At 33.1% G+C, this 13,622-nt stretch overlaps 1 protein-coding gene across 1 annotated transcript; it reads left to right on the forward strand.

Annotated features, from left to right (window-relative positions):
- Positions 1-8,096: 8,096 nt before the first annotated feature.
- LOC123892219 (calmodulin calcium-dependent NAD kinase-like) lies at positions 8,097-11,539 on the forward strand. The gene is made up of 8 exons (XM_045942032.1): positions 8,097-8,244; positions 8,378-8,601; positions 8,766-8,830; positions 9,533-9,754; positions 9,906-10,032; positions 10,353-10,675; positions 10,781-10,925; positions 11,303-11,539. Exons 1-8 carry the CDS (start codon positions 8,097-8,099, stop codon positions 11,537-11,539), a joined length of 1,491 nt encoding a protein of 496 aa, XP_045797988.1.
- Positions 11,540-13,622: the final 2,083 nt, after the last annotated feature.

Genomic DNA, 13,622 nt, shown 5'->3' on the forward strand with positions numbered 1-13,622 from the left:
CAATTAAGAATCCGTTTGAATTTGACTTATTTTGAGCTTATGAAAATAGTTTATGCAAATAAATAAATTTTTATGTTAATTTATAAGTTTTAACTAACAAAAATTATATCCTTATACGTGTAAAAAAATTATATCTTTATAAGTTGTTTTCTCATAAACCACCTGAAAAACTTATAATATTGAATAAAATTTTATTTATTTGCATAAGCTTTTTCGCATAAGCTCAAAAATAAATCAATCCAAACGGACTATAAATTCAAATAAAAATATTTTGGATTTTATTCAACTAACATAACATAGCGCCTCTGTGTTTGGATGTTCAAAGAAATAGGAAAGAAAGAAATAGTGAAGAGAGAAATAAAAAAGATAGAAATAAGAGAGAAGTTGAGTGGAAATTCTATATTGTTTGGATGAATAGAAATAGAGAAGAGGATGAGTAGAAATATGAATAGAGAGAAATTAATAAAAATGAAAAAGACTAATTTATCCTTCATATTTAAAAAAATAAAAAATAAAGTTGAATATTAAAACTAAAAAAAATAAAATAAGGAGAAGGACATTGTGGGAAAATGCATCTCTCCACTCCTTCAATTCACAAATCTCACCTATTGAGGAGAGATTTCTTTTGGCATGGGACCCACCTAAAAAATTTCTCTCTCTCCTTATTTCTCCCTTTATCCAAACTAAAGAAATACCTTATTTCTTTACTATTTCTCTCTTCTTTATTTCTCTCTCTCATAAATCTATCAAAACAAACATAAGTGTCAAAAAAACAAAATAATAATAACTTAGCGCCTTTTTTTGACGCAAACATGAAGAAATGCTTATTATGCATGTTTGAATTCACTATATATTCCCATATAATCACCGCATGCAATATTATTCAACAATCCGGATATCGTCTCCTTTCCACTTTCTTCTACACGTGCCAGAAAACGATTATTTTCATTTTTGGTGGCTTATAGTAATTTTCCATGCATTGGATTGTTGAAATTCATTTGAAAAAACAAAAGAAGATTAGAAAAAATCCAATAAAAATTGTTTTTAAGTGGTTTTCATTTTTTTTTTTTTATTTGCGGTTTTTATTTAAATCAGTTTGAATATAAACACATCTGGTTCTTCAATCTCTCACTCCTTACTTTGTGATGTCTTTTATTCATTTTTAAAATCAAACGACAGACAAATTTTTTTGTCAATATTATAAAAAATGAATAAAACTGGTCAGTTCAATAAAAAATCGGCTAATTACGTTTGTTAGTTTGAACTAGCTAGATTATACCATAGTCTAGTTGAAACCAACGTTTTCACAAGGATGAACTTTAGTTTGCTTAACAGATTTTTACTATTTATGTGTTATATTTTCGACTTTAAACTTCGAAACTAATATTTTTATTTAGAAAGTGTTAGGCATAAAAGAATTTGAAATAAATTCCTTTGTAGATGTTAGTTGCTAGACATAGGGGAAGGTTTATATCACTATTGAATCTTATTCATTAATTAAGTGAGACATTTAATACTCCGATGTTAGTTGTTGTTTTTCATTTAATACTCCAATAAAAATTGATATGGGGTCCGTTTGAGAAGCTAAAAAAATATATTATTTATTTTTAGTTATTTTTTTATTATTTTTAACTTTTGATTATTTTTATAATCTATAACAAACAGAAACAATATTCTTAAAAGTGATTATTTTTATAAAATAAGTGATTGGTAACAAACGGCCTCATACTCCCTCCGTTTTTTTTTTAAGTGTCGTTTTAGAATACTAACATCAAATTAAGAAAGTGGATTTTTGCACATTATCTTTCTATTATACCCTTATTTTAATATTCCTAATTTTTTCACACACTTTCTCTTTCCAATAAATTTAATATAGGCTTAAATGCAGTTTTAATCCCTGTTTTGAAAAAATTGGAATTTTACCCCCCTATTTTAAAATACGGAATTTTACCCCCCTATTTTGAAATACGGAATTTTACCCCCCCCCCCCCCCCCCCCCCCCCAAAATTTGCTTTCGAGTTTCAACTTCAAAGTTTCGCACAGAAATCAATTTGGATCAATAATTCACAAAACTGATACCGAAATGACCGTAATCGAGTTAGCTTTCCACATAATCAAACCCCGCTAAATTTGGAGTTACAAAGAGAGATTAATTACCGTTTTAGTGAAGGTCTGTCTAATTACTAATTCTGCAGAAATATACTTCTGACCTTCAAATTCAACATTGTCTACCGAACGCATTGTAACTCCAAATTCGACGAAATTGAAATGCCAACAAGGTTAATTTCGTTAGCTTTCCATAAATGTAAATACTATTCAAAAATGAGCTACAGGGTGAGAGGCATGACGAAAATACCAGTAGTAGTTTCATACGATAATTAATTTGGACAGACCTTCACTAAAACGATAATTAATCTCTCTTTGCAACTCCAAATTTAGTGGAGTTTGATTATGTGGAAAACTAACTCGATTGCGGTCGTTTCGGTACTAGTTTGGTAAATTATTGATCCAAATTGAGTTTTGTACGAAGCTTTGAACTTGAGGCTCAGAAGCAGATTTTGTGCAGAATTTTGATGGGGGGCAAAATCGAACAAATTATAAAATAGTGGGTAAAATCACGGTTTTAAAATAGGGATGTAAAATTCCGAATTTTTCAAAACGGGGGGGGGGGGGGGGGGGGGGGGTAAAACTGCATTAAGCACCCAAAAAAAAAAATTAGTTTTACAAATATATAGCATTAATTAGTTTTATTAAAAAAAAATATTTGCCAAAGAATATAATTGATAAATCGTACCCTAAATATACCAAAATGACAGTTATTTTAAAACGTTAAATCCAACGAAAAGCAACACTTAAAAAAACGGAGGAAATAATAAACGCAATGTCTAATTCCAACAACTTAATCAACACCTTAGAGTCTGAGTAACCTCACAACTCCATAAATCTAAAATCCAAAGTCTCACGCCATAACAAAGCCAAAATAAATAGCAAATACTCTATATAACTTCGCGTGAAGGATGTTACATAAGACAAACCAATAAAATCAATCATAATCTTGCTAAAACATCTGTATTACATTCTAGCCTCAAGAATATTTTATTATTCTCCGCATTCTTTTTTTTTTTTTGGTAGAGAAAGAGGGCCGAAGCCCAAAAAGAAAAAGAAAACTATATGGTTACACGAATGTTCCTAGGCATGCAAGCCTCAGAAATGTCATCAAAAAGGAGATTTGAGATCCCACTAGGAGGAGTCTCCATTACATGAATTTGGAAAGAATTTATAGAAAAGCTAAAATTAGTCAGCCAATCAGCACTTCTATTTCCCTCCCGCCATGTATGTTTGAACTGCACCTGCCAATTCAACTTCAAAAGCTCTTGAATGCGACACACCAAAATAGGCGGTTTACCATTGATTTTCACGTTCCCCATTATCATGTCTACCAAGATTTTTGAGTCACTTTCCACCTGAAGGTGGTGAAAACCATTTCTCCACGCGAGCTGCATACCCAAGTACATCCCCCACATCTCAGCACTAAGAGCATCACAAGTTCCAATTTTGCGAGAGTACCCTGTTAGCCATCTTCCATTAGAGTCACGCAAGAGACCACCGCACCCAGCTAGCTCTAGAGTATCCTTATATGCTCCGTCACAATTAAGTTTAACCCACCCTTCTTGAGGTTTTTTCCAGCCTATGAAAATGGTGTTTCCATGGCTAATATTCATAGAATGGTGGTTACAATTGTCTATGTCATCAACCATTTTAAGGATAATGTAGGTTGGATTGGATGGACGCTGAAAATCATCCTCAAAAATGGATTTGTTCCTCCATGTCCATATGTGCCAACAAGCCACTAAAAAGGTAGTTGTCCATTTCCTCTTTTGAATTCCTTTTAGCTGGTAGTTGATATTCTTGAAGATCCAATCCCTGCAATTAAAGGAGAAGAAATTAGTAATTTGATTGGAAGGGACCAACCTAATCCAAATTTGGATTGCTTTGGGGCAGTCACGTAAGACATGAAGAGTGGTTTCATCGTCTCTATTGCACTCGGAGCACGTGGGGGAAATACCAACACCCCATTTGCTCCTACGATAATTAGTGAGCAGACGCTCATGAGCAGCTATCCACATGAAAGTTTGAATTCTATAAGGTCCTTTCAAGCCCCACAAGGCCTTCCAGTCTCCCTCAATGGTTTGACCCCTAGCACTCTGAGAAACATAGGCACTCTGAACCGTAAAATCCCTAGTGGTAGTTCCTCCCCACCCAATACTATCTCGGCCGTCTGTGTCAGTAGGCGCAGGGAGGGCAAGGACCTGAAAAACAAAGTTAGAAGGCAAGTTAGAAATAAGGAAATCATAATCCCAATCTCCTGAGGGGGTTACCACTTCCCTCACTGAGAGTGTTGTGTCAATAAAAGATTGATTAGTTGTGGAAAAAAGAGAATTTCCACCCGGCATCCACTTGTCCAACCAGAAATTGATATTATTACCATCTCCTAACTGCCAAACAATATTCTGTTGAAATTGATCCCAAATACCTGTTAAAGCTCTCCATAAAGGAGAATCGTAAGGTTGAGAATGTATGATCACTCTAAGATCATCATTTCTTCCATACTTACCGTAGAGAACCTTACACCAAAGGTCATCTGGATTGTTGATAAGGTTCCAAAGCATCTTCATGAGGAATGCATTATTCATATAATGAGGTCTCTTAATGCCTAACCCACCCTCATTCTTAGGAAGACAACAAACATCCCATCCCACCAAATGAGGTTTGCGAGATTGACTTGTCTCTCCCCATAAAAAGTTCCTTTGAATTTTTTCCATCTCGTCACAAAGAGTCTTAGGGAGCTTGGCATATTGCATATGATAGTAAGGAATGGAGCTCAAAACTGATTTAGAAAGAGTAAGCCTACCAGCAAAGCTCAGACATTGTTGCTTCCAACCACTCAATCTGTTTCGAATTTTGTCAATGATGTTGTTAAACTTTCCCCTAGTAGTTCTTCCTGAGGAAATATTTGCCCCCAGATACCTGCCTATATTATTGACCCGAGTATAACCTGTGTGATTTAAAATTTCCTCCCTGAGGTGTTGATCAACGTTCTTTGAGAAGTAGATCTCAGTCTTTTGACTATTAATCTTTTGCCCTGAAGCTTTACAAAAGATATCAAGACAATTCATGATACAATGAGCTTGCTCAATAGAGGCCTCTGCAAACAAGAGAAGGTCATCAGCAAAAAGAAGATGAGATATTTGAGGACCATACCTACCTGCGCGCATTGGTTTCCAATACTGAGCCTCCACCTGATCGGCAATCATGTGAGACAGTCGATCCATACAAATGACAAAAAGGTAGGGAGACAAAGGGTCACCTTGTCGAATGCCTCTTGTAGGCGTGAAAGTATTTGTCTTATCACCATTCCATAAAATTTTAAACGACGGAGAAGAAATACAATGTTGTATAATGTTAACAAGACTAGGAGGGAACTTACACTCTTCCAAGCAATTTTTAACAAAATTCCAATTAAGGCGATCATATGCTTTTTCAAGATCAATTTTAATGGACATAAACATCTTATTACCTTTCATTCTAGCCATTGAGTGCACCATTTCTTGAGCCACAATAATATTATGGTGAATGGTGCGCCTGGGAATGAAGCTGGATTGATACGGTGAAATAATTTCATCCAACTTTGGCTTAATTCTATTAACAATAACTTTAGTAATAATTTTATAGACCACATTACATAATGCAATAGGACGAAATTGAGAAACAAATTCAGGCTTGTCAACTTTAGGGATTAACACAAGCAGAGTATTATTTATCGAAGAGATAAGAGAAGGGTTAATCCAAACCTGGTTAACATACCGAAAAAGAGAGTCTGCCACGGTGTCCCAACATTGTTGAAAAAAGAGTGCAGGGTAGCCATCCTCTCCTGGAGCTTTATGAGGCTCCATCTCAAAAAGGGCTTTTTTACATTCATCAAAGTGTATCTGACCACTTAGAGCATTATGATGAGCTTCCATGTTCGTTGGGTAAGTCGTCCAAGAGACAATCGGATCACGAACATCTTCTTCCTCTTTAAATAAGTTAATATAAAAATTCTGCACCATGTCTCTTAGAATTTCTGGATCATCAACCCATGATCTGTCATCACTACGAAGAGAAATGATCTTGTTGCGTCTCCTTCTAACAATGGTTTTTGAATGATAGTACTTGGTATTGCGATCACCATCAGAAACCCATATGCTTCGAGATTTTTGAAACCAAAGATACTCTTCTTGATAAAGGGTGACGGCAAGTTGGTCTTGTAACTCTTTTTCCAAATTCTCAAGAAAGATGCTATACCCGTAGTTGGAGCTTTTCTGAATCCCATTTAGTCTGCTCAACAGTTCCCCCTTTCTTTTAAAAATATTTCCAAATGTCTCTTTATTCCACTTTTTTAGATGTGTCATAAAAAAAAATGAGTTAACTTACCCTCAAGAAAAAAAAAATGAGTTAACTTACCCTCAAGAAAAAAAAAATACTTGTACTGGAGCATGTGACTCAGTTGTTTATTTTACAATACTATCAAAAATAATTAATCTTAAAATATTTATAAGCAAACCCCATGTTTGTTGTGTCCATTTATATGGACTCGTATTATAAAAAAAACTCCTACGGAAATTTGACATTTTTTAGCAAACATAAATTCAATCTCTGTTTTACGGAAAAAATTTCAGCATTGACAATAACATTACAAAATTCAGAATTTCTATAATTTTCCAAACACTTAATCCAACATTTTACTTGAGATACATCAATACAAAACAGAAATAAAAATAACGAGCTACTTATATTATTTACATTTTTTCATAAAATTAAAGATTTATTTAAAAAAAAAAAGCAAAAAAGAAATAAAAATATGCACCGTCGGTATAAAGTTATTTTGCACATGCGTCCAATAATATACCGACACATCATGTATGGTAATTAAAAACACATGATATGTCACATTCATTAAATAATGTGGCAAAGTATTATTGGATGTATGTGTAAAAAAAAATTACACTGACGGTGCACAACAATTAAACTCTTTTTTTTATCCTTAAACATTGTCTTTAAAACACTTGTAAGTATTTAAGTGAAAAAAAAAAATACTTGTAAGTATGACGCGATAATAATACATTTCTTTTTACTTGACTTTTTTTATAACATTTTACACATTTAGTAACAAAAAAATCTTCTTACACATCAAGACAACTAATAAAATTTGTTACTTTTGCTATCGTAATTTCTCTTTCTCCTATAAATTTTGTTAATTTTTTATAATCATCGCAATAAATTTTTAATGGCAAATGCTAAATAGTGCCTCCGGGACACTCTTTAAGCCCTTAAATAGTAAGTTTTTTATAGAATTTTTATGGAAATGCGTGAAGTCAACGCATTGGAAATTGGAGTGTTTAATTTTTTGAATAAAAAGTTTCTTTTAATGGAATGCTTAAAGAGTGCCCCGGGGGCACTCGTTAGCAAGACCCATTTTTAATTTGTATACTTAATTATATTTTGGGTGTTTATCTTTAATTTAGATTAGATAAAAAGACTTAATTATATTAAATTTAATTTTCAATTTGACTTACAATGTTGATGGTATAATTAGTAGTAACACAATGAAACACTATGCAATAAAAAAATAAATAAAAAAAGAAGCAAAAAAAACTTCATTTTACCCTTGCCATTAGTACCATGCAAAGTTGTTGATCCACATGTCAACTTTACAACATTCTCCAACGACAAAGGCCACATGAGTGAAGAATTTCCTTCATCTATCAACTACAGAATCAAACCTTCAAAACGAAAAACAAAACAAAACAAAAAACAAATCCTAAGACAAAGAATTATTTATCCTTCATTACACCTTTTGTGGTTTCTTAGTCTTTGATTTATGGACATAGATAGAGGTAATACACAAAAACTGACTCAAGTTTCATCATTGTTTCTATAAATTCCTATAGCAATGTAAAATATATAGTATGTTATATGATTAATTATTTATATTCCTCACACACCTCAAATGTTATTATTCAGATTATAATGTCAAACCCAGCTTTACACAGATCATGGCAGCATCATCTATTGGGTTGATATTTGTCATAATATTGCATTATCGTCTCAAACAGATTAGAGATCAAAAGATTATCCCACGTTTAAGATTATCACGTGGAGGTCATCATACCCCAAAGCTTGAAAGGTTCTCTCATTACGTAGGTAAAAAAAATATGTATTCTTTTCAATTACATGCATGGATGGATCCACTAATATTTTATCATTTGGAAATTGAAATTTTTTATAGAAATTAATATGAATGGATCTATGTGTAATGTTGTTTGATTTGTTGCAGCTAGGCAAATGGGGTTCAAAGATAGGAGAGTCTGTCCTGATCTATGTAGATTGGCTTCTGAATATATAAGCAAATGTGATGGATTTGAAGATGATATATATGCTTACTTTGAGAATGAACCAGATGCTGATTCACTTTATGTGAAGCTGGTAGAGGAATTTGAGAGATGCATTCTTAGTTACTTTGGATTTCATTGGAACCATTGTGATATATTGATAAGTCAGGTATAAGAGGAGAATTAACATTACACATAACACACTCTAAAGCTTAAAGACATTCACATGTTTAATAATTCATTAAATTGCATTTGTAAACGGCTACTGCACGGTGCTGCAGTTGTAGAAGATTCAAATCCGTAAGACTGAGATTTTTTGGACTTAATTTGCAGGTGTTGAGCTCGGAAAATTCAGAGCCTAAAAAGAAGTTAAAGCACATAGTTATGGCAGCTACTAGGTGTGTGTTTCTATTAATCTCTAGGAACACTAAGCATACCATCTTTTTAAAATATTTGAGAATCATATGCAATGGAACATGAATAGGTAAATGGGGATCAATAAGTGATTTCAGACTCAGTATAGTATTCATACATTCAATAGATTCTTTACCAAATTGCTTGTTAACATCAATAAGTTCATGTACCTCTTAGATTTTTGTGTTTACATTTTCAGATTCGAGGAAACAAGTAATTTATCTTTTTTCGATAAAAGAAAGTTCTGAAACCCCTCATCAAATATTTACATTTATGCAAGTAAGAGCGATAAAATTATGTAAAAGAAAATCCACAAAACACATTAATCAAAAACAGTACAAAGATTGCAGAACCATACATTTCTTATGTAACCATAGGTTTAGTCACAAAAAAAAAATCTAACCATAGGTACTATACTGGATTTGAATTAGATTGCAGAACTATAGTAAAATGATTTATGTCAAGATAATATTTAGAAGATAAAATATTACAATTGAAAGTTAGAGTTTTAATCTTATAAATCGATACTTCGTATTAATTCCTTAAAATAAAGGCACCAAGCAATGAGTATCTTCAATGTATTTCTTCTACCACTAACAATTTACACTTATCATTGTTGTCAAAACATCTGCAATTATGTTCAAAAGGGCTACTTTTTTTCAAGGTGAATAGTATTCTTTTCACAGGGAACAGAGGTTCGAGAGAGTTGCGAAGAATCTGAAGGTGGCAAGTGTTTTTAATACATTAGTAGAAGAGATGAAAGCAATGGGAATTGCAGTAAATGATGACTCTCAATGTACAGAGGTAATGGCTCCTGTAGCTCACAGCGACAGGAGTCCAGTCCTCCTTCTAATGGGGGGTGGTATGGGAGCTGGCAAGAGCACAGTACTTAAAGATATTCTCAAAGAGTAAGCAATTGCAGTTTCTGAACAAAATTAAAGATCATTTATACTAACTATATAGCTTTTGATTTTTGATGTGCAAGACTAGTCACAAAATCGTCAAAATAAACAGTTATAAGAACCTAATGTTGTTTATTTATGAATGAAATTTAAACAGACCTTTCTGGGCAGGAGCATCAGCAAATGCTGTAGTCATTGAAGCAGATGCCTTCAAAGAATCAGATGTCATCTATAAAGCACTTTGTTCAAGAGGCCATCATGACATGATTAAGACAGCCGAATTGGTGAGATCATTAAGACACTTCTCTGCTCGAACCCTGCATTCCATTCAATTTTATCATGAGAGTGTATATAAGTTACTTCTACAAAAAGAATAGTTATTTCTACAATTGAAGAATGAACGAGAGTACATATACATATAGGTTGAAACCATTTATACACAATATCATAAGTTATTTATTTTACCTTTTTGAACACTGCATACACATATACTTAAATTGTAGGATACATTCTTCTGTGCAGTCCTAAATCCAGCAGTCATTTCATAACTGTAGCTTTGTACATGTTTTTCATTCTTGCATCATGGAGTCGTTGGTCCAAACAGGTACACCAATCATCCACAGATGCAGCATCATCCCTCCTAGTAACAGCACTAAATGAAGGCCGTGATGTAATTATGGACGGCACACTCTCTTGGGTACCATTTGTTGTGCAGACAATCACAATGGCTAGAAATGTCCATCGCCGCCGTTACCGCATGGGAGTTGGCTACAGAGTGAATGACGATGGAACCGTAACAGAAAACTATTGGGAAAGAATTAAAGATGAGGAACCTGAACAAGTTGAAGGAAAAAAGAGAAAACCATATAGAATCGAGCTAGTTGGAGTAGTGTGTGATGCTTACCTTGCTGTTGTTAGAGGCATAAGGTCATCTTCAATCTTTCCATTTGACAATATTACTCACAAATTTGTATCTTTGTTAGAGGAATGAATTCCTCTTAGAGATTAATGTCTATATTTGAATTTCAACAGGAGAGCTATCATGTGTAGAAGAGCTGTGAGAGTAAGATCACAATTGAAATCCCACAAAAGATTTGCTGATGCATTTATGACATATTGTCAACTAGTAGACAATGCCCGTCTATACTGCACAAATGCATTGGAAGGCCCGGCCAAGGTACACATTTCCCTCTCTTATTCTTCTTTAGAAGACAAAAACATAATGAGGTATAGATAACTCAAGGGTGCTCCTCTTGACAATATATTCATTCCCTTGGAAATCAAGAATGAGTGTAAATGATTCTTGATAAAAATCGTAGTTACGAAATTTAAAACCATCAGTACATAATAGTATAAAACATGGAATCCCTCCCTACTTCTCTGCAATTTACAGTCATGGATGAAATTTGTATGCAACATATGACAAATTCTATATGCTGATATTTCCATTTCTAATACCGATGTACTAAAAATTAAATTAATAATATTTATAATGGCTTATTTTTTCTTGTATATTCAACATCTACTACTGCTGACATTATAACTAATGTAAAGTTGATAGGTTGGAAAGAAAGAGACAGGACCTTGCTGGTTGATCCAGATGAATTCGACTGTTTGAAGAGGGTTGCAAAGTTAAATGAAAATGCCAACTCCATATATGAACTCTACAAACCCCCTAACCCAGCTTGTGAAGCTGGATCTGTATGGAAAGACATTGTATTATCTCCTTCAAGGTTGAACATCCAACAGGAGCTCAAATTTTCAATCCAAGAGATTGAACGCTTGAAATGAGACAAGAATAAAAATTTCCCACCTACAAAACTTTTGAGACAAGGATAATCAGATGAACACACCATCTAGAGTAGACAAGTAAAGCATGTTGAAAAATTTTATTGTTAGAAGATTTTATGTATGTTTTATCAATGTGATTAACTTGCATAGTTACATGTATAAACAAAGAGCATGTAGTCAGAATTTTGTGCAAACTGCCCATTTGCAGTCAATACCCAAAGAGTGCATAACGGTCAAACTGATCAACCAAACAACTTTCTTAGTAAAATTCTTTACTTTTATGCCCGTGAAGGAATACTCATCCTCCAGGAAACATTCGCGCAACACTTGTTACATATAACAAAAGTGGCATGCATCAACGGAGTATACAATACTATACAGTTTATCAAGGAATTATTAGAGAGACAGATGTCTACTTTTTCTTTAAGTTTCACGTATCGTCGTACCTTATTATACCCGTATACAGTATTATGTGTATAGCCATCATAGATTCTTGGACTTTTCCTATCATTAGATCAAGGGAAAACCAACTGCCAAAACATCTGAACTCCCTACCAATTCCAGGTCAGTGTGACATATAGTGCACATGTCATTCATTGAATTGAATGTTGCAGATAGTTCTTGCTTATTTCAAGTATCCTCAATTTTGCTGTCTTGTAACACTGGTTGTGCTGTTCGCTGATAGCAGTATGCTGCAAAATAATACCCCATAGAAATAATGATTCTGTTTACTCATGATATGCTAGTAAATGTTTAAATTGAGCACCTTAATATATCATTTTATCTCAGTACCTGTTTTCTCAGTACAATAAAATTTGATCATATGTTTACGGGTCAACAATTATGTTTGTTTAAACCTTCTATACATTTATATGTGGTTTGGTTATCAATTAGATACCTCCAATTTCATTTTGAAAGATTTTTTTCCAAATTGACACAAAACTTCCAATAATGTAGTGTAGTGGCAGTTTTAACCATTCAAGTCAAACCAAAATGCTGATTAGATAAGAAAATCATTAAGCAGCATCTACTACCATAATAATTCAGTAGATAACCAAAATAGTTAATGATAAAACTTGTAACTGGTTCAATAATTTAATTGCATATGGAACAAAAGTCATCTACCATTTATTGATCTCTTCAGCACAATCTTTCACTTCACAGGAATTTAAATGCATTCAGTAACAGCTAACATGCACAACTACAATGTCATATTTGTTTCATTTTCCCAGAACTCTTGACACAATTACAATCAGAGAACATCGTATCAAATAGATCTAAAGGTATTAGTAATTCCATTCCAAGAAAACACTGAGACACAAACTGGTACAGTTAACACCAAGAAAACTTGAGTCTTGAAGATGAATAAATTCAACATGCCGTCTGCAATAGTTAGGAATAAGTAATTGGAATAAGAAAAGATATTAATGCAGTTAATCATAATTCCATAATAAGTTCCATGCACCAAAAACAGAACAGCACTAATATCTTCACATCAATTTATCATATTGCGATGCTATCTAGGAAGGGATTATAATTTGAATCATAATATCATATCTAAGCTGTTGTATTTTTAACATACAGATATATGCTTATAAAATAACATAAATAAAGAACAAAAAGACCACTAAGTTGCACTTAATATTTAAGTATGCTCAAATTAAAAATGCACAAGGTCGCATTCAATTCATAAGTCAAAACTTAACCTTAAGTTATAGTGTAGCAAATAATAATATTGTTCTGTGCACATGGTATCAGAAGGCAGTATGGAACTAAGAGGATCATCTAAACCTATGTGAAAATATAAGATTTGATAACCATGCTTCACATCACTCTAAACCTAAACTTTGGAAACAATATAACGGAGAACTAGGGGAACCTTTGTTAACACATTTTGAGCACTCAAAGATTATCCATTAATTAATTTCAAATTTGTATATACCCATCAAAAACCAAGTCACATAAAAGCTTGTGCAAGTCGGAAAAAAACATGAATTGTTTTAAATAGTATGCTGTGCATTCAATTTATAGCAATTTGAACTAAAACGTTTGATCTTTGAATTGTCCAATCTTCAAAATCATT

This window comes from Trifolium pratense, linkage group LG6 (genome assembly GCF_020283565.1).
Source record: "Trifolium pratense cultivar HEN17-A07 linkage group LG6, ARS_RC_1.1, whole genome shotgun sequence".
Taxonomy (NCBI): domain Eukaryota; kingdom Viridiplantae; phylum Streptophyta; class Magnoliopsida; order Fabales; family Fabaceae; genus Trifolium; species Trifolium pratense.

Coding starts and splice junctions, on each gene's coding strand:
- LOC123892219 (XM_045942032.1), top strand. CDS start 8,097: ATGGCAGCATCATCTATTGGGTTGATATTTGTCATAATATTGCATTAT. Junction 8,245..8,377: donor AAGGTTCTCTCATTACGTAG/GTAAAAAAAATA, acceptor GATTTGTTGCAG/CTAGGCAAATGGGGTTCAAA. Junction 10,926..11,302: donor CATTGGAAGGCCCGGCCAAG/GTACACATTTCC, acceptor ACTAATGTAAAG/TTGATAGGTTGGAAAGAAAG.